The sequence below is a fragment of the Podarcis raffonei genome, chromosome 2, assembly GCF_027172205.1.
Source record: "Podarcis raffonei isolate rPodRaf1 chromosome 2, rPodRaf1.pri, whole genome shotgun sequence".
Taxonomy (NCBI): Eukaryota; Metazoa; Chordata; class Lepidosauria; order Squamata; family Lacertidae; genus Podarcis; species Podarcis raffonei.
Genome location: NC_070603.1, coordinates 22,391,965 through 22,418,854, shown reverse-complemented (window position 1 = coordinate 22,418,854; position 26,890 = coordinate 22,391,965). Strand labels below are relative to the sequence as shown.

General features: G+C 45.7%; 2 protein-coding genes across 2 annotated transcripts in view; one reads left to right on the top strand and one right to left on the bottom strand.

The window, feature by feature from the left end:
• Positions 1–973: 973 nt before the first annotated feature.
• LOC128407197 (transmembrane protein 198-like) lies at positions 974–18,617 on the bottom strand. The gene is made up of 5 exons (XM_053375262.1): positions 18,438–18,617; positions 11,437–11,674; positions 6,855–7,430; positions 3,609–3,757; positions 974–2,561 (listed from the first exon to the last, which is right to left on the bottom strand). The coding sequence occupies exons 2-5, from the start codon at positions 11,615–11,617 to the stop codon at positions 2,415–2,417; spliced, it is 1,053 nt and encodes a 350-aa protein (XP_053231237.1). The 5' UTR covers positions 11,618–11,674; positions 18,438–18,617; the 3' UTR covers positions 974–2,414.
• ORMDL2 (ORMDL sphingolipid biosynthesis regulator 2) overlaps positions 6,632–26,890 on the top strand; it is a 171,681-nt gene continuing 151,422 nt past the window's right edge. Inside the window, exon 1 of the mRNA XM_053375276.1 lies at positions 6,632–6,635. The gene's annotated coding sequence lies outside the window, so the exon portion shown is untranslated. The remainder of the gene's footprint in view (positions 6,636–26,890) is intronic.

Genomic DNA, 26,890 nt, shown 5'->3' with positions numbered 1-26,890 from the left:
CAACAAAGTAATTAAAAGGGGTGGCAACCTTTGCTATCACACTGTGAAAGTGTACTTTAGTTACTGGGAATTCAGGAAACACGGAGGTTAGTGCCATGCCCCCAGCAATTCAGATGAGATGAGATATTATATATATACACACACACACACACACACACACATACATATATATATACATATACACCGGTACTATATATATATATATATATATACACACACACACACACACACATATATATATGTGAACTTTTATATATATATATATATATATATAAGTTCAAGTCTGTATTCAAATTGTGACAGCGAAGCAGTAAACCTAAGTTTAATACGTCTGAGGCAAACATTTCTGAAAGGGGAAAGAGCTAACTTTCGATGAGATCATCGGGCATCAGAATAGAAAGCTTGGCAACAGCAAAATTATTTCTAATGCAGCCCAAATCTCAGGCTGGTAACTGCTTGTCTGCTTTTTAACTTTTGTGAACAGGACACCAGAACCTTTTATTTCCACTAGGCAGATTTGTATCATATTACATGCAGATGCACACAACTGCCCAGCAGCAATGTTTGGACCCGGGCAGAAAGAGAGTCAAAATAAAGCAGTGTGTGACTGTGGATGTCAACGGCTTAAGAACCAGCCCCCCAACTTTCTTTTGCATACAGGGGGCAATCAATAATTTTGTGATGGTTTTGAGGGAGAGCCCTTTAAAAAAGGCTTTATGTCTCAGATCCATGGTTTTACAGGCTGCTCTGTAAAAATGGGTGATTTCTACAGTTCAGTCAATGATGGAGAGAGATGTGATTAGAAATCCCTGGGAAAATTGTAGAGTTTCAAAAGGATCCAATCCGCTGGATCTGATGTGTGTACAGATCTGTGCTCCGACCCGCTGTTGCACCCCATTTTCTCTCCACCCCCATTTCACCCAACTCCAACCTCTTTATAGTGTGACCCAAGTGATTATAGAGACAGACTGCATAGCACAAATGTATCAGTGTTAAGTATTATAAGCAGAAGTTATAAAAACAGTAACAAAAAAAAATATCCACAGGAAACAATCTGCTATAACAAAACAGGTCTCTTGACCAGGATTCAAACCCACTGTGTACTCACTGAATTCGGATTAATAGTTTAGGAATTGAAACCTGGGTGGTTAGCCTACAGTTTAGAGTTCAAGCTCTCTCTCTCTCTCTCTCTCTCTCTCTTTTAAAAAAAGAATGGTTTTAAATCCTTCTCTACGTGTTTTCAAAAAGCACCACAGTCAGGTTAAACTGAAAGCCACTTCAGTGCAGGTAAGGCTCTGTATAGACGAGAAAAGGCACTTTGGATGATAATTAGAGCCCTTTGGGGGAATTCTTCCCTTACACACTTATAGCCATTTGAGCGGGAAGGTGGGGCCATATTTGCTAACTCTGCTATCCCTCTCATAACATAATCAAGGTTTTATGAATGACTGAACAGGATCTGGGAAAGTAACTTTTGAGTTTGATGGGCGTTGGGGAGAGAAAAGCACAATTTTTCCTTCTTATATAACCCTGGTGTGTAAACTTTTGGGCATTGAGGTGTTTCTGAACTACAACTCCCCTAATCCCTTGATAGGCCATTGACCATGTTTGCTATGAAGGGAGATGTAGTTCAAATAACTTTGGACGGTCCAAATGTTCCCTACACACGTTGTATCGGCAAGCCAAACTGCCCTAGAGAAAGAATAATTGAATGGCGACTCTACTCACAAGATTCTGCCATCTGACCCACATACAAAAAAAAAAAAAAAAAGCAAATTGTTGTGAAAAGCACCATAGATCAGAACCATTTACCTCACCAACCTGTGGTGTGAAGATTTCAAGTTACCCCCTAGCTATTTTATCCCCGAGGTAAAATAGGGCTGTTCATCTAAGCCAAAAGGTAATCAAAGTACCCTGTTGCTAGTTCTAGACCTCTAGGGCAAATAAACCCCTTCATCCCCCAAAAGAGGGGATGTCCATGGCTTAACTGAGCCCACAGAGGACAGATACTATACTAGCTTCAAAGTTAAGGACAGCCACCTTAAGAGGGAACCAGTTCATTGCAGCATAGCTTTTGAAGGCAGCTGTAGATACCCTGCAGAGGAAGATGGCTTGCTTCCTTCACTTGACTTAATTGGGAATAAATTAATAGTGTTGTTGTTTTTCTATTTAAAAGCATCCCTTCTTTCCTGCTACTTTGATTCAGTCACATTGTTGGCCTCAAGTTCCCCTCAAGGGAAAGGAAACTGCCTGCTTTTGAACATTTTTAAAAATATATATATAGCAGGCTAGCCGATGGTGCTTGCATATCAGTCAAGCGACTGCACGGGACAAAAATATTCAGACCCCCCAGTGAGGGCAGAGTTGTGCTATGTCCCTGCTTAAGGCACAGGCGGAAGTAGAAACCGTTTCCTTCAGAGGCAGCCACGGGGCGTGGTGAGGGGAACAGTTGACCCAGAGTCGTAATCCAGATCCACAGCGGTGTGAGCACTGGCACTCAGGTTGCTCAGCGAAGTACCAGTTCCCAGTTGCTGGCGGTCGCGCAGGCTCTGAATATAACTCTTTGGAGTGGAGAAAAAGAATGGAATGTCAGTGCGTGAACTGGGAAAGGGGAACGACATATTAACCCCTCCCCACACACCTCCATTAGGAGCCAATCCACATTGACAAAGAACCTGCCGTATGCTCAGTTATAAACAGTGGCGTAGCGTGGGGCAGGGCCACAGGGGCGGTTGCAAAATTGTTAGGGCACAAAGTTTCGAAACAAAGTGCTGCCTCAATACAGCTGCGCACTTCCATCGCTGGGCTCCATCGAAACCGGCTTCTCCATGCGAACCAGGAACCAACCTCTCTGGACAATAGAAAATCTCTTTTCTCTGTGGCTGCGATCTCCTGGGTGATGCAGACACGGTTAGGCAGTTGACCATTCATGTGTTTCCCTCTCTCCCATTTCGTGCGGCCCCGGGCCCTGGCAACCCAAGCTATGCCACCGATTATAAAAGGTGGAAGGGACATAGGAGAAGTGTGCAAAGGAGTGATGGTCCACGCTCCCATTGGCTGGCTGCAGAATAGACATGGGGCATAGGGCGGTTCATAAAAAAACACTATTTTTTTTAAAAAATGCCTGCTCCAAAGGTCTTATGTAGCTATATCTGTAATTTCATGCATATCAGTTAATATTGAAATTTCAGCCTTCACGACATAGGGAAACGGCCAATTTAAACAGCTATTTTTGTGGAGCAGGGTCAAGATATTAACTGATATGCATGAAATTTCAGATATAGCTATATATCGCTAGTGTAGTGAGATAAGACCTTTGGAGCAGGCATTTTTTAAAAAAAGTTTTTTATGAACCACCATAATGGGGAACCTTTTCAGTTCTTATCATCCCTGGTGGCCATTAGCCATGCTTGTTGGGGAATTGAGGAACAGCTAGATGGTGAAAAAGTTCCCTCACGCCTGCTCCAGAAGATGCCAGGAAAAGGCCAAAGGGGCATTCTGAAGGCGACGACGCAGTTGGGATGTTGGGTTTGGCACTGCATGTTGCAAATGGGGGCCAAGAGTTAAGATGGTGAACATTTGTGACCGGAACTCTTTCAGCCACTCACCGGTGCAAGGACATCTCCTGCACAGCGCTTGACAGCGCTGGGCTTATGCCGGTACGAGCCATCCTGAGGAAGCTGGCTCTGCCTCTTCTTGGCTTCGCGCTGCCGGATCCGTAAGAGCTGCAGCTGCTTCTGGCGCCGATTCAGGACCACTGGGCAAGAGAAGAGGTGTGAGAAAGCAGAGGGAGACTACTAAGAAGGCTAGTTTATAAATACAAATTTATACGTATGTGTATTTCTCTTTCTCACTCTCTCTCTCTATATATACAGTCATGGGGGAAAGTACAGTGGTACCTCGGGTTACATACGCTTCAGGTTACAGACTCCACTAACCCATGAATATTATCTCAGGTTAAGAAATTTGCTTCAGGATGAGAACAGAAATTATGCAGCAGTGGCGCAGCGGGAGGCCCCATTAGCTAAAGTGGTGCTTCAGGTCAAGAACAGTTTCAGGTTAAGAACGGACCTCCGGAACGAATTAAGTTCTTAACCCAAGGTACCACTGTACACCCTCTTTGAATTCTGTGGTTTTACATATCAAGACAATCATTTGTTCCTTAGCAGGTCTTAAAATTAGGTAAATACAACCTCAGACGAACAACAGTACATGACATATTACACCATGTCCAGATATGTAAAACCACAGAATTCAAAGAGGGATGCACTTTCTTTTTCCCATGAGTGTGTGTATGTGTGTGTATATATCTAGATATCTTAATTTTTTTTAAAAAAGAGAGACAATGCTAAGAAAGAAAATGAACGCTCTCACTCTTCAGCTATGGGGGAATTCCTTTCCTGACCAGAGAATCAAATGTAGACAAGTGGAGGTGGGGAGGAAGGAGAAAAAAATTGTCCCAAACAAGTCTCTCTCTTTTACGTGCTGGGAGGCGAACAGAGTTCTGCACAGTTGTTATCATGCCACATAATGTTGCATCCTTCAGAATTTTGAGAACTCTGAATTTTTTCCACGTATGTCAGATTCCTCTAGTCTGAGCAAAGTAATGATGGATATAGTGTCTCCTAACCATCACCAACACTATCTAGCTATTACAGTGGTACCTCAGGTTACATACGCTTCAGGTTACAGACTCCGCTAACCCAGAAATAGTGCTTCAGGTTAAGAACTTTGCTGCAGAATGAGGACAGAAATTGTGCTCCGGCAGCGCGGCAGCAGCAGGAGGCCCCATTAGCTAAAGTTGTGCTTTCAGGTTAAGAACAGACCTCTGGAACGAATTAAGTACTTAACCAGAGGTACCACTGTATTTAGTAGTAGTAGTAGTAGTAGTAGTATTTATTAATTGACTACATTTTTACCAGACCCTTCATCCATGTAGCTCAGAGAGCTGTTCTTGGCTCTCATCCTCTTCCCCAACCCCAATTTTACTGCCACAATTACTGTCCTCAGGCCAAGAGAAAGTGACTGGCCCAAGATCACCCAGTGAGCTTTCTGGGCCAATTGGGGATTTAAACTGGGTCTCCCTAGTCCTTGTTTGACACACTCAACACTCCATGTCATACAACTGAGAAATGATTTGCACGAGGCCTTTGGGGACAAGGAAGGACAGACGAAAAAGTGATTAACTGTGCAGCACACCTCCCTGTCTCTATGACTGTTGGCACTCTGCCGCTTATCAACTTTCCCTCTACCACCAGAATTAGAAAGTCAGATATATGAGCTAGGTGCCAAATGGCTCCTTAAACCAAGGTTACAGTCGCCAAAATGGAATGTCTAGTTGCCATTTTGGGGCAAGACGGCTCTAAATTCTTTTTTTATTTTCAAATGATGGACTGACTGTGAGGTCAGATTAGCATCAACCAGAGCCAGGGCCTTTTCAACACTGGCTCCGGCCTGGTGGAACGCTCTCTCTCATGAGACCAGGGCCCTGCAGGATCTGATTTCTTTCCGCAGGGCCTGTAAGACAGAGTTATTCCACCAACTTGATTCCCTTCCCCTCTTTCTTTTTTCCTTTTTCCTTCTGTGACGGAACTCCTACTTGGGGACTTCCCTGGCTTTTTTCTGGCCCACGTAGGACCAGTCTGGATAGTTAGCCTTGGTGAAGATTTGACATTTTCATCCCCCAAAAAGTTTTTGAGTTTCTGCTGAAATGAGGCTGCATTTTAATGTTGTATTTTAATCTTGTTTTTAAGTTGTATTTCAATCAATTGTTTTATATTTGGTGTTAGCCGCCCTCTTGGCTAAGGAGGGCGGGGTATAAATTAAATTTATTATTATTATTATATTATTATTATTATTATTATTATTAATTCTCGGTTAAATGTCTGGCTAGTTCAGATGACAACCTTGAGCTAGGTTAAGAACTTTTGAGAACTTAAAGGAGAAAAGTCACTTGATCCAGGGACAGTCCACATGTATGCAACCTCTTTTTCCTTTGTCGCGACTGCTCCTGCTGAGGCCGCACAGAAAAAGCATTTTGGTTCCAGAAATTTATTCTGATTGCGCAGATAAAAATATAACTGAGAGAATTCCACAGGATGGGGCGTTAAGAGTGTGAAACTAGTCCAGAGCCAATGATCCTCAGAAGGTGGAGATGTCAGGCACCATATTGGCAGCCAAACATCTTCACTTGGTCGGGTGCAAAATCTGCCTGGCGAATCTCGCACACTGTCTGCTACTAAAGTCTCTTACAAAAATGGGCCACATTTCGTCGGGCAGGAGGTAGGCAGGTACAGGACCTCCTCCAATTTTTTTTAAAAAAAATGATTCATTTTTCTTTTTCATTCATTACATAAATCTCAATTTCTTAACATATATTATATTTTCCTCCCTCCCTCCCCTCCAGAGCTTCTCCCAACTTCCGCTTCTGGTATGTTTCTCTTTTCACCCACTTTGCTATCTCCTATATTAATAACATAACATCAAGCCAAAACACATAAAAATAAAAGTAAACACAGTGGTACCTCGGGTTAAGTACTTAATTCGTTCTGGAGGTCCATTCCTAACCTGAAACTGTTCTTAACCTGAAGCACCACTTTAGCTAATGGGGCCTCCTGCTGCCGCTGAGACGCCGCTGCACGATTTCTGTTCTCATCCTGAAGCAGAGTTCTTAACCCGAGGTACTATTTCTGGGTTAGTGGAGTCTGTAACCTGAAGCGTACGTAACCCGAGGTACCACTGTACACTATAATTTTTTTGGGGGGGGTCCCAGGCAGGTTGCCATGAATGCCCCCTGCCCAGTACAACTGGACCTTCTCCCCTCCTTCGGCATGGTCCTAAAGTCATCCACTCACCATCTGTGTGAGAGAAGCCCTCTGCGGTCACTCTCCACTGCAGCAGCATTCCCATCAAGGCCAGGACGGGCCACGTGGCCAGCACGGCCCAGCCACACCAGCACAGCGGGGAAGGGGGAGCCAGGCGGAGGCGGTCGTACACGTGGTGGCCCAGCGCCAAGTTCTCCACAGCGTAGTCCAAGCAGAGGGTCAGCACGGCGCCCCCAAACACCGCCGTGGAGACCACCGTCAGGGCCTTCTGCCAGCGCAAGGCCAAGACGGCACCCAGGAGGGCTGATCCCAGCAGCGAGCCGGCGGGCACCCAGGCGCTAGGCAGCTGGCACAGAGGCTCCGTGGCCACCAGTCCAGCCGTCGCCAGGAGCAAGCCGAGGAGGAGCCCCGTCAGGAACAAGCCAACCGAGTGCACCAGCATCGTGACTAAGCCGCAGAGGACGCCGATGCCCAGGGCAATGCCCGCGCTGACTTCCAGGCTCAGCTGCGTGTCCAAGATGCGCTCTTTGTAGCAAAGCAGGAAGATGACGGCCGAGCCGAAGAGCAGGCCAGAGAGGAACATGATGGCTTTGAAACAGCGGTAACCTGGCAACAGAAAGAGGGCCAGGTTTAGCAGAGGGGAGAAAGAAGGTTCTTTTTATCATATGTGGTGGTCCTGTAGTAAGGTTGTTTTTTGAAAAAAAATATTAACAAATTCAAAATAATAAATAATAATAATAATAATAATAATAATAATAATTATTATTATTATTATTATTATTATTATTATTATTATTATTATTATTTATACCCCACCCATCTGGCTGGGTCCCCCCAGCCACTCTGGGCGGCTTCCAACAAAACACTAAAATACAATAACCTATTAAACATTAAAAGCTTCCCTAAACATGGAAGACACAGGATCTACCCACACTGGAAGAATGGCAGATGAAGGTGATGGACTACATGGGTTTGGCAGAAATGACGAGCAGAATCCGAAACCAGGGAAGAGAAGCGGCGGAAGAGGAATGGAAGAAGTTTAAGGACTATTTAAAGAAGTACTATAAAATTAATGACAGTTAGAATGATGTTGGGCTTAAAATAAATGGTTACTATTAGTAATGGTTAAGACAAAGAGAATAAGGATGACTAACATAAATTTATAGTAAAATAAGGGAAGATTCGCTGAATAATTATGAGAACTTGGAATACAGAAACGGGAAGCGAGAGGAAGTCGAGGAAGTAAGGTTTAAGAAATTAGGACATGAAATGGTACTTGTTTTTTTTGTTCTGTTATTGTTTGTTGCTTGTTTATGTATGTTTTGTTTGTGTTATATAAAAATTCTTTAATAAAAAATATTATAAAAAATAAAATAAAAGCTTCCCTAAACAGGGCTGCCTTTAGATGTCTTCTAAAAGTTTGGTAGTTGTTGTTCTCTTTGACATCTGGTGGGAGGGCATTCCACAGGGCGGGTGCCACTACCGAGAAGGCCCTCTGCCTGGTTCCCTGTAACCTGGCTTCTCTCAGTAAGGGAACCTCCAGAAGTCCCTCGGCGCTGGACTTCAGTGTCCGGGCAGAACGATGGAGGTGGAAACGCTCCTTCAGGTATACTGGACCGAGGCCATAACAAATCAACAATAAAAATCATCTTCATTGTTTTCCCCCCCTCCCATCTCCCCCCCTGCCCCCCAGGACTTCCCTCAGCTCCTCTCTCTGATTTCGCATCTCCTATTGTTTTCTGCATATTATAAAATTGTATACATCCTTATATTATCTATCCATCATATTAACCCAATTAATTTGTGGATGTTTATTCAAAACCTGCCAAGGAGTCCAGTTCATTTTGTTGTCTTTTTAAATAGACTGTAAAAGGTTACCATTCTTCTTTGAAGTCACAGTTGTCTTTAAGCTGGTCCTGTAGTAAGGTTAAGGGAGGGGTGGCCAAACTTTTTTCAAAGAGGGCCAGATTTAATGAAGTGAACATCCGTTATTTTACCCCAAAGTTGTTGTGCTTTTTTTAGGATTTTACCCCAGGACGTATACTGCTATAGGGGCCAGATTAAATCGACTGGCAGGCCAGATTAGGCCCCGAAACGGACTTTGGACATGCCTGGGTTAAGGCTTGCTAGGAAATGATATATAATGAAATGAAAAGGATGTTTAAAATAATGTTTGCTTAAAATAAACCCCAGAAGCTTTTCTTTTGGGAATTAATAGGGACAGAACTACCTAAACTGTATAGAAACTTATTCATGTATGCTACTATAGCAGCAAGAATGTTAAAGGTAAAGGTACCCCTGCCCATACGGGCCAGTCGTGTCCGACTCTAGGGTTGTGCGCCCATCTCACTTAAGAGGCCGGGGGCCAGCGCTGTCCGGAGACACTTCTGGGTCACGTGGCCAGCGTGACGAAGCTGCTCTGGCAAGCCGGCACCAGCGCAGCACACGGAAACGCCGTTTACCTTCCCGCTATAAAGCGGTACCTATTTATCTACTTGCACTTAGGGGTGCTTTCGAACTGCTAGGTGGACAGGAGCTGGAACCAAAAGATGGGAGCTCACCCCGCCGCGGGGATTCGAACCGCCGACCATAAGATCGGCAAGTCCTAGGCACTGAGGTTTTACCCACAGCGCCACCCGCGTACCAGCAAGAATGTTACTCGCCCCAAAATGGAAAGAAGCAGAAGTCCCAGCAAAGGAAGAATGGATACAAAAACTTATGGAATATGCAGAAATGGCAAAACTTACCGGAAGAATAAGAAATCAAGATAACAAACTTTTTATAAAAGAATGGAAATGGTTTGTTGAATATTTACAGATAAATTGTAAACAGATAAAAGCATCGGCAGGATTATTGTAATAACCTGCAGTTTCATAAGAGTATATATTTAAAGAATATGAATAAGTGAGCAAATTAAGTTAATTTGGATATGCAGAAGATATTAAAAATAAATTTAAGGAACCGCAGAAAGAGGAGGAAAGAAGTCGAGTTTTGAAATGTCAAAATGATTGTAAAATCAGTGAAATGTATAAACCTGAAAAGTATTAATTTTAAAATATTTTTTTTAAGGAAGATGTCCTAGACGGAATCTGGGGGCTTCTGCACACACCAAGTTTAGCAGAGGAAATCTTTGAAAAGGGGGAGGCTATATTTCGTCAATAGGATATTCCGAGACAGGGGCTACTGAAAAAAGGTTGCATCTAAATTCTCATTATGGTTAAGCTAGAATCTCTTAAGACTGAAAACATGGCAAGAAAAGCTACCTTGTTTTTTGGGGGGGGGGTTGTAGGGAAATAGTCCTTCTGTAAACATCAAGAAATAAAAGTTTTATGACGCAGACTCACTGTTATCACAATTACTGGAGGACAACTTGTTACTTGTTGCTTTTTGAAATAGGTCAAGTATGGAGGACACACAGTTCTTATTAGCTTGGCTATTTCATGTAATTCAAAACATGGACTGAGAGGTTGTTGGAATTTTTGCAGGGTGGCAGGGAAGAAGAGGTGGAATTTCTGACTTTTTAAAGAAAACAGAACTCTGATTCCCCCAGCATTAAAAAAATGAAAAATTATAACCCTCTTCTCTCCCTCCCCGTCGTTCCTCACTCTTTGAAGGCTAAAATGCCCAAATCAGTCAGTACATGTGACAGGATCATTTAAGACTCTTAATACATGGTTTTGTTCAGCCTACAGAGTGAGGTTCCAAATAAGTCATCACTTATAAGCCACCAACCTTCCACAATAGACTTTGCTTTCTCTCTCCCTTGCAAAGTTCAGGTTGTCTAACCTACCCCAGATCGGAAGACCCCAAATATTTTGTCTCCAGTTGTGACTTATATTCTTAATTACTCAGTTCACTTAATGGGAAAATGCGACAATTTTTCAGTGTTTCAGATATATTTCCTAGAACCACGATTACGTTCAATGAAACATCCTAGAGTTCTCCTGCTCTCTTGGCAGAATAAAATAAAACATACGGTACATACAGCAACAGTGTTTTGTGTTGTGTAGTCTCCTATGATTAAGTAATGGGCATATATAGCATATATTCAACACAAAAAACAGCGACAATTTGTTGTTGACAAAGGATAGCTGGACATAGAAAGGGCCCCATTACCTTCAGTAGCTTAGGGCAGGGGTAGGCAAACTAAGGCCTGGGGGCCAGATCCGGCCCAATTGCCTTCTCAATCCAGCCCATGGACAGTCTGGGAATCAGTGTGTTTTTACATAAGTAGAATGTGTGCTTTTATTTAAAATGCATCTCTGGGTTATTTGTGGGGCCTCCCTGGTGTTTTTACATGAGTAGAATGTGTGCTTTTATTTAAAATGCATCTCTGGGTTATTTGTGGGGCATAGGAATTTGTTCATTCCCCCTCCCCCAGAAAATATAGTCTGGCCCACCACGTGGTCTGAGGGACGGTGGACCTGACCACAGCTGAAAAAGGTTGCTGACCCCTGGGCTTAGGGCCTCATCAAACCTAAATCCAGCCCTGATGCCATCCACTATCCCTGGTGCATGTAAACAACCCATTGGGAACAGAGGAAAAAGGAAAGAGAAGTGAAGTTTGAGATGGGCTCAGAGACAGAACTCTCTCTTTCCCCTTTCTACTCACCAAAGCAGCAGTAAACAACTCCAAAAACGCAGCAGAGGCCACAGATCACACAGGGAATCACCTCATAGTGCCTTTTGGAAAGGAGGGCGCAGGGGTCAGAGGCAGGATCGCTGGGCTCTGTTGCCCCCTCATTAAAGCCCCGGGGGTCAGGAGTAACTGGAAGCAGCGGAGTCGGGTCCATGCTGGTCAGCCGGGATGCAGCTCAGCTTTCAAGAGCCATCCAAGCGGGAGGGACAGCCTGCAAGAGAGGGAGAGAGGTTTAACTTCAGCTTGAAGAATACCAAATGCCCCTGACTTGAGCATTTTAGAAAAACCCATAACCAACCAACTCCTCTGCCTCCAGGAGCACAGCAGGGGCCATCGGAGATCTAAATCCTTTAGGAAGCCTGGGGGAAGATTGAGAGATTGGGCTGGAGGAGGATAGTAGTGCAAAGAATGTCCGATGAGAGCGTGGGGGGGGGGGAAGAGCTGTGGTGGCACAGCTGAAACGGAGCCACAAACCCCGCCAGGTATTTTTGTTTAGGGGCAGTTATGCGATTAGAGAAATAAGAGCACAGCATAACAAGGGAACACACATTAGGGCACCAAAATGATGCTAAAATGTGTAAGGAAACATAATAAAAAAGATGCCAACTGCCCAGTACGTATATATAGAAATATTCCTCAGGGATACAAATTAGGATTATAATATGACATTTGCGACTGCACCTCTGTCACTAAAGAAATTTATTTTGGGAGGTGGAGGAAGAGAGATTTCTGTTGTCCCTCCCAGCACTCCTCAGCCCAAACCTCAAGAACAGGGTAATCCTACTACACATAAGGATATAACCATAAATGGTAAAGGGACCCCTGACCATTAGGTCCAGTCATGGCCGACTCTGGGGTTGCAGCGCTCATCTCGCTCTACTGGCCGAGGGAGCTGGTGTACAGCTTCCGGGTCCTGTGGTCAGCATGACTAAGCCGCTTCTGGCAAACCAGGGCAGCACACGGAAACACCGTTTACCTTCCCGACGGAGCGGTACCTATTTATCTACTTGCACTTTGATGTGCTTTTGAACTGCTAGGTTGGCAAAAGCAGGGACCGAGCAACGGGAGCTCACCCCGTCGCGGGGATGCGAACCGCCAACCTTCTGATCGGCAAGTCCTAGGCTCTGTGGTGTAACCCACAGCGCCACATATTTGCTTATTGAATAAATCTAAGTTACTGGCTCTGAACCAGGAGTGAAACTGATCAATAGTTCCCCAGTGTGTTGTCCCTAGAGCTAGAAAAGGTGCAGAAAAAGGAAATCAAAGCAATCAAGGGGGGAAGCAACACTTAAGACAGGTAAGGGGACAGAGACATAAATTTAAGTGTATAAGATTACTTATGGTAAAGAGAGAGAAAGAGGAGCCTTCTTGTGTTGAGCGTACTTCTCCGGTGGGTGGAGGGATCCTGGTAGTGATTAAGAACATAAATAGGTGTGTGATGGGCATACAGACTGTAGAGTAAACTGCCTGCCTGGTAGGGCTGGGCGATATCTGGTTTTCAGCTTCGTGATTTATCACCAGCTAAACATTCCAATATACTGATATACTGCAATGTATGAAACAAGGATGAAGCTATGAAGAGGCATTGGCCGACTTCACGGTTTTCCCACACTGTGATTTTAGCGTGCACACACACATCATGATTCATTACATATTACCAGGTCAAAAATTATGAAACCAATACCGTGATATGGACATCAAACCAGTTCTGGACGATTATAGGACCCACATACCTAAGGGACTGCCTCTCCTGGTATGCCTCGCGGAGGACCTTAAGGTCCACACATGACAACATTTTGGAGGTCCCAAGTCACAAGGTGGTTAGATTGGTCTCAACTAGGGCCAGGGCCTTTTCAGTACTGGCCCCAACTTGGTGGAACGCTCTGTCATAAGAGACTAGGGCCCTGCGGGACTTGACATCTTTCCGCAGGGCCTGCAAGACAGAGCTGTTCCTCCTGGCCTTTGGTTTGGACTCAGTCTGACCCTTATGTTTCCCTCCCCTTATGGTTTTGATCTAAGGGCTACTTTTAAAATGAGGCTGCATTTTAAATTGCATTTTAACCTGTATTTTAAATTGGTTCCCCCCCCTATTATGTTTTTACTGTAATTTTACTGGTGTTAGCCGCCCTGAGCCAGGGAGGGTGGGGTATAAATAAAATTATTATAATTATTATAATTTTATTATTATTATTATTATTATTATTATTATTATTATTATTATTATTATATCGCCCAGCCCTACTGCCTGATGTGAAGGTTGCGGATGTTGCCCATCACCTACATAGTGCGGTAGTCCGCGGTCATTTGGCAAACTGGCACCAATGACACGGGGAAATGTAGTTGTGAGGTCTTAGAAGCCAAAAGGCATGGGCTCTACTTGTACTGGGATGGAACCAGGCTGATTGTTAGCTGCTTTGAGACTCCTTAAGGGGAGTGAAAGGCAGGATATCAAGTCCAAACTCTTGTTCTGTCGGTGCTTGAAATAAACAAGATGGCAGAGCAGCCTTTAAAGTGATTAAGAATGAAAAGTTGGCAAAAGCTGAAGAAGAAGAAGAAGAAGAGGAGTTTGGATTTGATATCCCGCTTTATCACTACCCTAAGGAGTCTCAAAGCGGCTAACATTCTCCTTTCCCTTCCTCCCCCACAACAAACACTCTGTGAGGTGAGTGGGGCTGAGAGACTTCAGAGAAGTGTGACTGGCCCAAGGTCACCCAGCAGCTGCATGTGGAGGAGCGGAGACGCGAACCCGGTTCCCCAGATTACGAGACTACCGCTCTTAACCCACTACACCACACTGGCTCTGAGGAGGGTTTCCCTACACTGTCAAAGGCAGTACAGTGGTACCTCGGGTTACATACGCTTCAGGTTACATACGCTTCAGGTTACAGACTCCGCTAACCCAGAAATAGTACCTCGGGTTAAGAACTTTGCTTCAGGATGAGAACAGAAATCGTGCTCCGGTGGTGCGGCAGCAGCAGGAGGCCCCATTAGCTAAAGTGGTGCTTCAGGTTAAGAACAGTTTCAGGTTAAGTACGGACCTCCGGAACGAATTAAGTACTTAACCCAAGGTACCACTGTATGTCTCTGAATACCAGTTGATGGAAATCACACGTGGGCCGAGGGCTCCTGTGCTCAAATCCTGCCCGTGAGTTTCCCACAGGTATCTGGCTGGCCATGGTGAGAACAGGATGCTGGACTAGATGGGCCATTGGCCTGATCCAGTAGGCTCTTCTTATTATGTCCACTAGGCCCTGCCCACCTCATTTCCTATCCCCCTTTCCCGCTCCCCAAGGGTTAAGCTATTCACATGACCCAAGTGGTGGAAAGCATAACTAATCTCCATTCCCACTCCCCAAAACACCCAGATGGAATTGGCAACGGATTATTCCTCCCCTCTCTCCCCCAATCTGGCATCCGTCACATACAAGCCAAGCCAAAGCTTGCGCATACAACTTTCAACCCCTTCCCCTTGCACCAGGGAGAGATGAAAGAGGGTATTTTGGGGGCTGTCAAGGGACACAAAGAGGTGGAAGTCAACAATTACATCTAAATTCAACAACTATTAAACTTGGTCACCAGCCATGGCTTCTAGGTCCTATTCCCAGCTCTGAAGGGGAAGGGGAAGCCTAGTGAATTGGAGCAAGAGACAGAACTAGGTGCCAGAACTTCTGGGCTCTTTTCCCAGCTTCAAGGGAGAAGGTATCCATCATTTTTCATACAGGCCCTGGGTGAAAGGCAAGGAAATCTAGGCAGGCCCCAAGACTTCCCTGTCAGTAGGGTTGCCAAGTGCCCCCTTTCTCCAAGAAATGCCCCATCAGTCAGAGCATCCCAGTCTCCCTGAGAACATGACAACAAATTTCCTGATTTCTGTGGAGTGTTGTGTTCTACAGTTAAAAGCTGGCAACTTTGCCTACATCCAGCCACTGTTCCCTTTGTGTAATACTTTGATGGAGTGGCCTCTAAAATAACCAGTAAAGCTGGCAAGGAGACAGATGGCCAGCAGGAATGATGGGGGCTCGGGGGGGGGACACTTTCACCCAAAGTCAATGCAGGAGACAAACGGAACATTTATCCTGGGTGCAGACCTTTGGGTGGGGAGCACAGGACAGCCAGACACTGAGCTGCAGAGGGATGCTCCTCAAATGTTGTCCCTAATTCTGTCATATGTACCCAGGACCTTGAAGAAAGATGCTTGGGCAGCTCTAAATGAGACTTAGACAAATTCATGGAGGGTAAGTGGCTACTGCTCATAATGGCTGTCTGCAACATCTGCAGGGTGCTTCCGAGTACCAGGCGAATAGCAACCAGAAAGTGCTGTTGCCCGCTGGGCTTCCTATAGGCAACCCAGCGGGACTTTCATTCTCTTTGCTTGTTGCTGAAAATCACAAATGGGAAGATTGATGTTGCCCTGATTGTGGGCTTCAAATAGACATCTGGTTGACCACTTCTTTATATGGTTCAGGACTCCTGTACATAAAGGTTCAGCTTTCCTCATAAGAACCTGCCCAGATCCCAGAATGGTCATCTGAGGCCCTTCTCTGTATGCCACCTCCAAGGAAGGTCCAGATGATGGGAATGAGAGAATGGTCTTTCTGCAGTAGCCTCCCCATCTATAGAATGCTCTCTCCAAGGAGGTCCACCGCGCACCAACTTTGCCTTTGTTTTAGCTCCAAGCGAATACATTGCTGTTTTCTCAGCAGCACTAATGATTGGATGTTTTTATGTTATGTTTCAATACGTTTACCTGTTTTTATTAGTGCATTTTATTCTCACAAATCACTTGGGGACTTTGTGGAAAGCAATACAGTGGTACCTTAGGTTAAGTACTTAATTCGTTCCAGAGGTCTGTTCTTAACCTGAAGCTGTTCTTAACCTGAAGCACCACTTTAGCTAATGGGGCCTCCTGCTGCCGCTGTGTGATTTCTGTTATTATCCTGAAGCAAAGTTCTTAACCCGAGGTACTATTTCTGGGTTAGCGGAGTCTGTAACCTGAAGCGTCTGTAACCCGAGGTACCACTGTACACAAATTCAACAAACCTAAAACCTGTAAGAACGTAAGACTCCACTTGAAGGGCCTTTAGTCTAGTCCAGTTCTTACAACAGGGCAATGAAATATTACGAGGTAGTCATGAGATAAAGGGATCACAGTTACATAAGAAGCAGGAGATGTATTCACAAAGAATGCCTCTCACCTGCGCAAGGTGATGAAGCAGCCTCAGCTAGCCATGAGTAATTGTAGGTTGCAATTCTGTTATACCATCAACAAAAGATTACAATTGATTCCATTATTCTATCATTCTCGCCACTCCTTTCAGTATTCTCAGTCACTAATGTGCATTGAAGTGATTTTAAAATTCCACTTTTTAAAATCACCCTAAATGTGACAGGATGGCTAAAGCAGAGAACTTAATTCAAAACTGAAAGCAATTCAAAGGACAGTACCTTTGAGTCATACACATTTCGTTGCAGAAAAACAACACCAAACTCACATGGGGAGAGCCAGGTGTGATTATCATAAACAGACGCCTATCAATTTGTGCGGACGGGGAAACGACGATTGACAGAGGGGTGGTACGCATGGAGTTTGGTTATACATGGTACAAAATGACTTCACATAGGAAATTGCATGAAACTCTTGTGCCAGTTATTAAGTGAGAACTCTTCTCCTGCAAGAAAATGAGAAGAAGCAGCACAATGCTAGAGACATCTATAGAGAAGAGTTATTTCCAGGAAAGTACATATAGGCTGCAGCCTTGTTTTTGAACTTTCAGGATGAGTGTCAGAAAGGGTGTCAGAGCTCATCTGCTGGAAGCTGTAGCCCATCTCTCCTTTAAGGGGACGCGAGGGAAGGCGGCGTTAATTTGGGTGAGCAGAGGGTACTTAAAGGGGGAAACACACTGCAAATATGCAGAAGCATTTTTTCTTTACTGTATGTATAATATGATGACCTTGCCCCAGTTTCAGGGCTGAGCCCTGAGCCCTGGTTCAGATCAAAACTTAGTCAAACTCCCTGAATATATTTGCTCCCATCACACACACACACACACTGCATTTTCACACGCAATATTTCACTCATGCACGTTTGCCACGTTGAGGACGGCAGCTGAACCAGTGGGTCCCGAAATCCTGGCTATTTGCATGTGTATATACAATATTGGCTACAGAGGTGCTGCTGGCTCCTCCCTGTGTGTGTCCCCCCCCCCCAAACCGCCCCAGCCATGGCTTGACTCCCAGACAGGAAAACGGTGCTGAGTTTAACGGAAATATTCCCTTTGGGATCAGAGAACAAGAATCAGTTTAGAATACCATTAGCTTGCTTGAGCTCAGAGGGAGGGAAGAAAGGACACAGCTGGGAATCTGGGAGGTGGGTGGAAGGCTTAGCAAGCAATCCCTAAAATTTAGGGCTCGCAACAAAGTTCTGCGGATTGCTGAAGAAGTGTTGGAGAGAGTCATAAAAGAATTAAAAATAAAAATAAAGCAATCAAATCACGGACAGTGGTAGGAGGAGGCTCACACTGCTTGGCCCTCGTTCTTTTCTGAACTCGTTGGTAAAAGCTTCCCAGATATTAAATTGAGGAATGAATTCTACGGAAGCTCAGAAGGACTCAGAATAATCCGGACACTGGGAGGAGAGAACTGTTGCTGGTCTGCCTCCCCCCCCCCCCTTTACCCATCTTAAATCTCGTTCAGAGACCAGTCACCTCCCTCCAGTCACCCTGATCTGAATTCCAGCCAACTTTCCAAGTTGGCAAAGACCTTCTGAAACGATGCAGAACATTTTCCCCAAAAACATTATTTTTGAAGCGCGCACGCACAGACACAAACAAAAAACTATATTGACTTTGGAGGGGCTGGGCGGACGCGCGAGACAACCGCTCTCGGAGCTTGAACGCTGAGCATAAAGGGAGTCCGGATTTCTATTACACATCACCGGAAAAGAAAAGTACATAAGCCGCTTGGTCGATATAACTTACCAGTCCAGAGCAGGGTTCCCACCACCGCATATAGACGGGACTGGTTTGCAAAAGAACCATCCCATCCATCAGCTCCACCCACTCCGGAGAGTAACTGTTGGGAACTGAAAGAGCATGCAAAAGAGGTGCCTAAATAAAAGATCAAATCTCCTCCCCCGCACAGACCCCACCCCCGATTTAGCCCCCCTTTCCTCCAGTTCAAAAAACTCGGGGCAAAATAATCTTCCCCCCCCACGACAGCTGAAGAGTGACCTCATCAAGCGCTGGGCGGGGCCAGCGGAGAAGCTGGGCGACCCGAGGGAGAACAGAATGGGGTCTCTAGAAAGAAAGGAGAAACTAACCGCCGCCTCCTTCTCCATGTTTCTGGCAAAAAAAAAAAGAGGGGTAGCGGAAAGAGCGAGAAAAGAGAAACTGGGCTCTTGAATCCGCGGAAAGCCGCGGCTGGAAAAGAATGGTCTATTCCCCCCACCCCCTCTCTTTTTGGGGGCAAGAGGGTTGGTTCCTTCCAGTTGCAGAGAATGGTTTGATTGTCCTGCAGAGAAAGGAGCAATTTAGACTTATCAGTGCGCGGGGAGAGCGGCCTTGTGGGGGCTTCTATAGGGCCAACTGTTGCAGGGCAGGGAGGGGGAGGAGGAATCCTGGGGGCTTCCAGCAGCCTCTCTCTTTGTACCCCCCCCCCAAAAGCTGGGCTGCTTGGGGACCTTGGAAGCTTTGCAATCTCTCCTTCCCGCCATTGGGCCCTTTCGAAAGGTGGGAGAATTGTAGAGTTGGAAGAGACCCTGAGGACCAATCTCATCCAAACCCCTGCAATGCAGGAATATGCAGGGGATCGAACCTGCAACCTTGGCATGATGGGCACCATGCTCTAACCAACTGAGCCAGGACACAGAAGACCTGCCGGCTGCTGTGTTCCAGCCCCAAGGCCTAGGCTTTGCCGCTGCTGGGTCCTAGGCTCGCTGGCCTTAGCTCCTCCAGGAATGCTGGCAGTGGGCATGTCAAACAGCAGAAGACTTTGCTCGCAGGCTTATTAGCCGGCCAGCTGGCCAAGCAGGTGTCTGAAGCCCAGCCAGCAACTGGAGCAGGATGGGCTGGGGTGTGGAGTGGACAGCCGGGGGGGGCTGTTCCTCAACAGGGCTGGAGCCCCCAGCAGAGAATCAGCCTGCTTCCTGGCTGGGAGATGGGCCAGCTATGCGGCTGCACTAGCTCACAAGCCCCCCAAACATATCGAGTCCCGAGGCCTTTTCTCCTGCGATGCCAAAGCTGCAACATTGGTTTTTCCACATCTGGTCTTGTACAGATGTGTTGTGTTTTTTAAAAAAAAAACATGGGCCAAAGTTAACATTTGATTTGAAAATGACCCCCTCCTCCTCTTCCCCTGCACAAATGTTTTCAGATGTGCAGCAAATAACACAAAGAAAAATAAAAAGTATGGTACTTTTCATAGAATGCATGGAGAAAAAACTCTACTTAGTCTAACCTGCTGAATGCCACTCCTAGCCAGAAACTAGGTGGGAAATTGGGGCAGGGGGCGGGAGGAGGGCTGATTCTAGGGTCCTATTCGCTGGCTCTGCTATTTGAATTCAAGTAAGCCCCACCTCCTTTTGAATGCCCCAGATCCTGCTATCAGTACAGCGTTGCCCTTTCCAACAGTGACAACTAGGGAGGACAAGAGCAGATGGTCTCAACAACAGAACATTTTGAATTAGCATCAGCCCCTTCTCTTTGTCACTGCAGGAGGAATGTAACGAGCAGTGGAGGCTTGGCTTCTTCCTGCCCTGACCATCAGTGATCAGAAGCTCACCCACCCGGCCAGGAAAGAATACTCAACTGTTGGTCCATATGTCTTTTTGGGAGGTTGGTTCTCTCCGCTCTGATTCCTTCCAAGACTAGGGAGGAGAGAGAGAGAGACTGGTAATATTGCTACAGCCTCTGAGATACTGCCAGTGGCCTCATGTCACCTGACAGCAAGATTTTCTCATCCTTGTTGAGCCAGGCTCAATGCCACTTCTCAGCAGTTGGGTCCTGCCAAGGCAAAGCAGGAACCCCCTTGCACTGCAAACCGGTGTTAGGAGTTGGGGCTGTCTTGGTGACTGCTTTGAAGCAATCTGTGTGTGGCCACAGGCTTTAGGAAAGTAACAGTAATGTTCCTTGATAGCTGGGAATCTCCCTCCAGCCATTGGGATGCAATACCCAAGATGTTTTGGAAATGTGACACTATGCACCAAGTAGAAGGGGAAAGCTTAGACCAGTGTTCTTCAACCTTAGGCTGCCCGATGTTGCTAGACTACAGCTCCCATCATCCAGAGCCAGCTTAGCCAACAGTCAAGGGAGATGGGAGATGTAGTCCAACAGCCTACGGTTCAAGGACACTGGTTTAGAGACAGTGTCATCCTTTGACTCTGGCTGAGAGCAAAGAGTTTAAGCTGTTGCCACCTTGGGGAGCTAAAACAAACTTTCTGGGAACCTGAGACTCTTAGCTGCATTTTGGTTTCTGCCGGTAGGAGTCTATTTGCATCCAGAAACAACAAATAATCTACTCTTGGTTGTTTTTGCTGCAACAGACTAACATGGTTGCCCTCTGGAGAGTCTTGCTTCCAGCAGGCTATGCTTGTATATTTGTGAATAAAGCAAAGAATACAAAGACATCAGAAGTCGCCAAAGTGCTCATATCCAAGGAAACTAAGCCAGTCAAACTGTCCATGGGACTTTTTGCTCTTTGGGGAAATGCGTAGAGCAGAGCATTAGGATCCAGTCCAGTTCTGGGTATTGTACAGAATATAGGCAGAAGCTAACAGAAGCTTGGGTTGGAGAGTTGCCTTTGAAGTATCCCAACATCAAAGCAATAAATAAATGAGTAAAAAAATATATATTCAGGTCTTTGGAAAGTTCATTTCTTCCAAGCCAGAGCTCCCATAGTATATAAATTTGATTTACCCCTGTACCAGTCTCCTGTTTTCTCTGCTCTCCTTTCAAAGCCATGGCCCAGGAAACTTTTCAAGAGTGGCTCCCAAGTTGGTCTCATGGTGAAGGCAAAGGGAATCTGACTGGACAAAAGAGGAAGCCTTAGAGCAAAGAATACAAAAAAGTAAAGGATGCCTTTCAGTATGCAATTGCTCTGGTGAGAGTAGAATGCTTCTGAGCTGCACAGCTTTCTCCCAATAAAAGGTAGACTCTGAACCACTTTGTGTACCACGACACCACCTCCAGTCACTAATCTCTGCTGCTTTCCTTATTAGCTTCCAGTCACGCTGATCCACTAGTCCCTCATTCCCTTTAGACGCTCCAGACTCTTACAGAGTCTCCCCTAGACCACGGCGGCCTCATTCCTTTAATTTCCACAGGGGACAGCAGCCATATTAATCTTTTGCGGCAATACCGACAAAGAATCTTCTGATCGGCATCTGAAAGATTAACATAGTTATTAGGGCATGAGCTTCTTGCGGATTCGAGCACATAATAAATGTGTTGATCTTTAAGGTGCCATAAGCTTCTCTGTTTTTTCCTCTACCGCAGACAGAATCGGGGCCTCCTCGGTGCTGATTTTTCACTTGCAGGGCATTGCTTCTCTCCCCCCCCCCCAGGAGATGGATAATAATGTCCAAATGTTGCGATCTCCTGCAAGTCTCCAAACAATGTGCCCTCTGCCCCCGCCTTCCTCGGAGGCACACTGGATTCTCTCAGGCCCTGGCTGGAGCAAACAGAGGGGGCTTTGTGTCAGAGGCAGCTCTCAGCACCCAAGGCCCATAGGGCCCAGTACTCGTAATACTAGGCGCATGATCCTAGGAGGAGGGGTTGTCCCACAGTGGCTGGGTCACCCATGACCAGCTCCCTGCTACTGTTCTGTTTACTGCTGGTGGGTTAGAATGGAGAGCAGGCCGGGAGCCAGAGGGCTTTGAGCTCTTGCCAGCGCTCTGGGGGAGAAGAAAGAGGGGTCTATTGAGTCATCACAAAGAAGGGAGAATGGGAGCAGGATAACCTTTTTTTTTTAATCCGCAGATCGGAGAGAATGGGGTTTAGTGGGTCAGGGCAGAGGAGTGGGTTTAGAAGCAATCACTGTGGGCTTTTCCCTCTGTCTATAATCAGAAGTCCAAAACCTGAATAAAGGCATGTGGATTCTACGGCTGTTGGATCTGGGCAAAGGTTGGCATTTGGTGGAACTTGGCTGCTAACTTCATGTATAGGTAAAGGTAAAGGTACCCCTGCCCGTACGGGCCAGTCGTGTCCGACTCTGGGGTTGCGTGCTCATCTCGCTTAAGAGGCCGGGAGCCAGCGCTGTCCGAAGACATTTCCGGGTCACGTGGCCAGCGTGACGAAGCTGCTCTGGCGAGCCAGCACCAGCGCAGCACACGGAAACGCCGTTTACCTTCCCGCTATAAAGCGGTACCCATTTATCTACTTGCACTTAGGGGTGCTTTTGAACTGCTAGGTGGGCAGGAGCTGGGACCGAACGACGGGAGCTCACCCCGCCGCGGGGATTCGAACCGCCGACCATGCGATCGGCAAGTCCTAGGCACTGAGGTTTTACCCACAGCGCCACCCGCGTCCCTTTAACTTCATGTATAGCCTTGAGCATTTCACTTGGTTAAAAACCCATCATCATTATATATATATATTGGGGGGTGGACAAAAGTCATGCCTAAGTAGAAACTTCCTCACTTCTAGGTTCTAACAAGTCTTCATAACTGTAGCTCATCTTCTGAACCACATGTAAAAGGGGTTCTGCACACCATCCAAAATCTGCAAATGGGAAATGGACCGCCACAACATATTAAACAAGGGAGCCAGGCTTGGATGATGATCAAGTTGTTTCTGGCTGGCTGTGTGTGTGTGTGCGACCCAGCACACCACACCTGACTAAATTTATGGGACATAAAAGTATTCCCTAAATCTGGTTTGTGTGTGTTCATTTTTCATCAGAAATATAGGCTGCGAGCTTGAATCGCCCCAGCACTGCTGTCAACAGACCAAATTGTGGCATCTTTTTACAAAAAATGTAAAGAGAGATCTGATCATGATTTGCCATCCTCTAGTTTCCCCCCAAAGGCTGAGTTTCTCAGTGGCCCAGTTCCCATGTAGTGCTAAGCCAAACCATAGTTTAGTGTGAATGAGCAAGCAGGTATTCATAGCAAAACTCACTGCCTCTTCACTCCTCCCCTGATTTTCCTGCCACCTTGCAGAAATACACATGGGCACAGTAAGACTGGTTTACCATTACATCAGAATCTGGACTTGTGGTGTGTTCCTCTTCCAACAATGTGGAAAGTACACATTTATAGTTAAGAACCTGTGATGTCCTTCTGCAACCCAAGTTCTTGGTACATTTCACTGCCATTCTCAAATCAGTAACTGGCCAGAAATTCATCCCTCTTATGTTTTCATAAGCAGGTCTGCTTCCTCCACAATAATTTTCCAACCAGCCCTGTCTCTGCCATTCTGATTTCAGGCTAAGGCTGCAAACCTAATCCTACTTACCTGAGAGAAGGCCTCATTAAATTCAATCAGATTTACTTCTGAGTAGACACAGCTAGGGTTACTCTGTTAAATCATAAGATTAGCAATGTTTTAGGCTGCAATCTTATGCCCGCATAACTAGAAGTCCCATTGAACTGAATGGGTCTTATGAATAGGCATGTGTATGACTATACTGCATGCGTTTACTATGCTGACAAAGGGGAGCGGGTGGCACTGTGGTCTAAACCACTGAGCCTCTTGGGCTTGCCAATCAGAAGGTCGGTGGTTCGAATCCCTGCGACGGGATGAGCTCCCATTGCTCTGTCCTAGCTTCTGCCAACCTAGCAGTTTGAAAGCACACCAGTGCAAGTAGATAAATAGGTACCACTGTGGCGGGAAGGTAAATAGTGTTTCTGTGCGCTCTGCTTTCCATCACAGTGTTCCGTTGCACCAGAAGCGGTTTAGTCATGCTGTCCACATGACCCCGAAAGCTGTCTGTGGACAAATGCCGGCTTCCTCGGCCTGAAAGTAAGATGAGCGCTGCAACCCGATAGTCGCCTTTGACTGGACTTAACTGTCCAGGGGTCCTTTACTTTTACCTTTTTTACTATACTGAGTATACTGTTAAACACTTTTCATGTATGGTACCTTCTTCTTGGGAAGTGTAATCTTATGCTACCCACCTGCTATGTCCAAGTATCCTTAGATATTTTAGTTGCAGTAAGGGCCCAATTCTATAGCTTATTCCAACTAATAATTAATCCAGCTATGTCCTAGATTCTGCTGTGAAACTCCAAGACGTGGAAGGAAGTGGGTTGTCTGGGGGATTGAGGAAACACACCTGGCTGAATCTAATGAAACCCCAAGCAGAAATGTAGTAGGGAAGATTTTGTGTCCAAAAGAGCGGAAAATATTGTTCCTTGCTCTACGAAGGCAGCCAAGTTTCCAAGCTGCTCCTATAGACTCCCAAATCACTGGATCTGCATTCTCGGTGAGTTTGTGCTTCCTCAAGTTACAGGATATACCCCTGGCTTCGAAGGTCCAACTCATTCCCCAGATGCCACAATGCCAGCCAGGACATGCCCACGCCAATTTCCTTTGCAACAATGCATATCTACCAGCTGTTGCCTCTTGTGAGAGAGGGGAGTTTAAAGGGGATGAATTGTCCTCTGCTGGTGAAAACTGGAACTTGATTTGAAAACCCTTTACATTATTAGCATTTGCAGCTTTGAATGAGATAATGTTTTTCCTGAAGCACCAATTTCCCTCGGAAGACTCCATGGTCTTTTAGGACTCAGGCTTGGGTAAAAGCCAGCCCAAATGAAAATATTCTCAAGTGCTTCCAGTTGATATTCAGGTTCTGGGCACATATCCAGGGGAAGGGAGTTCCATAACCAATCTTTGCATGGCTTTGTTAGATGACCTCAGTATATAGTCAGGAGAGAACTCTTGCAGCCCAGGCCTTTGCATGAGTCTTGGAAGCCTGTGGAAGCATGTTTCCATTCTCTGCTTTTTGTAGTGGTGTTTTCTTTCTCAACTTTTCTGCTCAGCAAGTACAGGATCCTGCAATCCTAACTCCATTTACCTAAGAGTTAGCCCTATTAAATTCAAGAAGACTTCTTGAATAGACATGGTTACTGTAGGTTGTGCTGATCTTCAGGTAGCAAAAGTACCACTCTAGTTTGGAGGCTATAGAATTGCCCTGCCTAGTTCTTTATTTTAATCTTGGGAGTCTCCATTTCTTCATCCACTGTAAAGTCCAAATCATGAAAACTGGGGTAGCTACAGATGTATGCAGTGGTACCTCTGTTACGTACTTAATTCGTTCCAGAGGTCCCTTCTTAACCTGAAACTGTTCTTAACCTGAAGCACCACTTTAGCTAATGGGGTCTCCCACTGCCACTGTGTCGCCGCCGCACAATTTCTGTTCTCATCCTGAGGTAAAGTTCTTAACCCGAGGTACTATTTCTGGGTTAGCAGAGCCTGTAACCTGAAGTGTATGTAACCTGAAGCGTATGTAACCCGAGGTACCACTGTAAAGGTAAAGGACCCCTGACAGATAAGTCCAGTCGCGAATGACTCTGGGGTTGCGGTGCTCATCTCGCTTTACTGGCTGAGGGAACTGACGTTTGTCCGCAGACAGCTTTCTGGGTCATGTGGCCAGCATGACTAAGCCGCTTCTGACAAAACCAGAGCAGTGCACGGAAACACCGTTTACCTTCCTGCTGGAGTGGTACGTATTTATCTACTTGCACTCCGATGTGCTTTCAGACTGCTAGGTTGGCAGGAGCTGGGACCGAGCAACAGGAGCTCACTAGGCTCAGTGGTTTAGACCACAGCACCACTCAAATCATATTTCAAATGATGTGCTAAAAAAGCAAAAAACATTACAATGCTTCCTATTGCTTTGCTTCAGGGACTTTGTCTGCTCCATTTTAAACTTCTGATCACTATCAGTGAATGCCTTTCTTATCATGAAATCGAAAAGGAGTCTTGCGGCACCCTAAAGACAAACAGATTTATTGCAGCACAAGCTTTTGCAGACTGAAGCCCACTTGTTTCAATCCACAAAATGAAATTATCTTGCTAACAATGGAGCTATGTCTTGCAGGGAACATTGATTTAGTAACTCAAGTTTTGATCCAATACCTCAGGCTTTTCAGGTCTTAATTTTAAAAATGCTTCGCTTTGATTTATCACAGTGGCATTCAAACTTCTACCCTCAGGGAACTCTTTCCACATTGATCCATTTGTCATGGAACCACTGTATTTGGCAAGCAAGGTCAGCTCATTCAGCAGTACTTTAAATGCTGACCCAGTGACCTATTCTGCTTTAGTATTATCTGGAGGTTTCCCTGTCTAAAAAAATGCCTTTACTCTTTGCAGTGTTTTGCCCTCACTACTGTCCTCCTAGGATTAAGTGCATGGTTCTGACAGTTGAGTCTTGGTCACTTCTACTTTTAACTGATTCAGCACTGACCAGACTGAAATAAAACTTGCAG

Coding starts and splice junctions, on each gene's coding strand:
- LOC128407197 (XM_053375262.1), bottom strand. CDS start 11,617: ATGGACCCGACTCCGCTGCTTCCAGTTACTCCTGACCCCCGGGGCTTT. Junction 7,431..11,436: donor AGTTGTTTACTGCTGCTTTG/GTGAGTAGAAAG, acceptor TTCTGTTGCCAG/GTTACCGCTGTTTCAAAGCC. Junction 3,758..6,854: donor GGGCTTCTCTCACACAGATG/GTGAGTGGATGA, acceptor TCTCTTGCCCAG/TGGTCCTGAATCGGCGCCAG.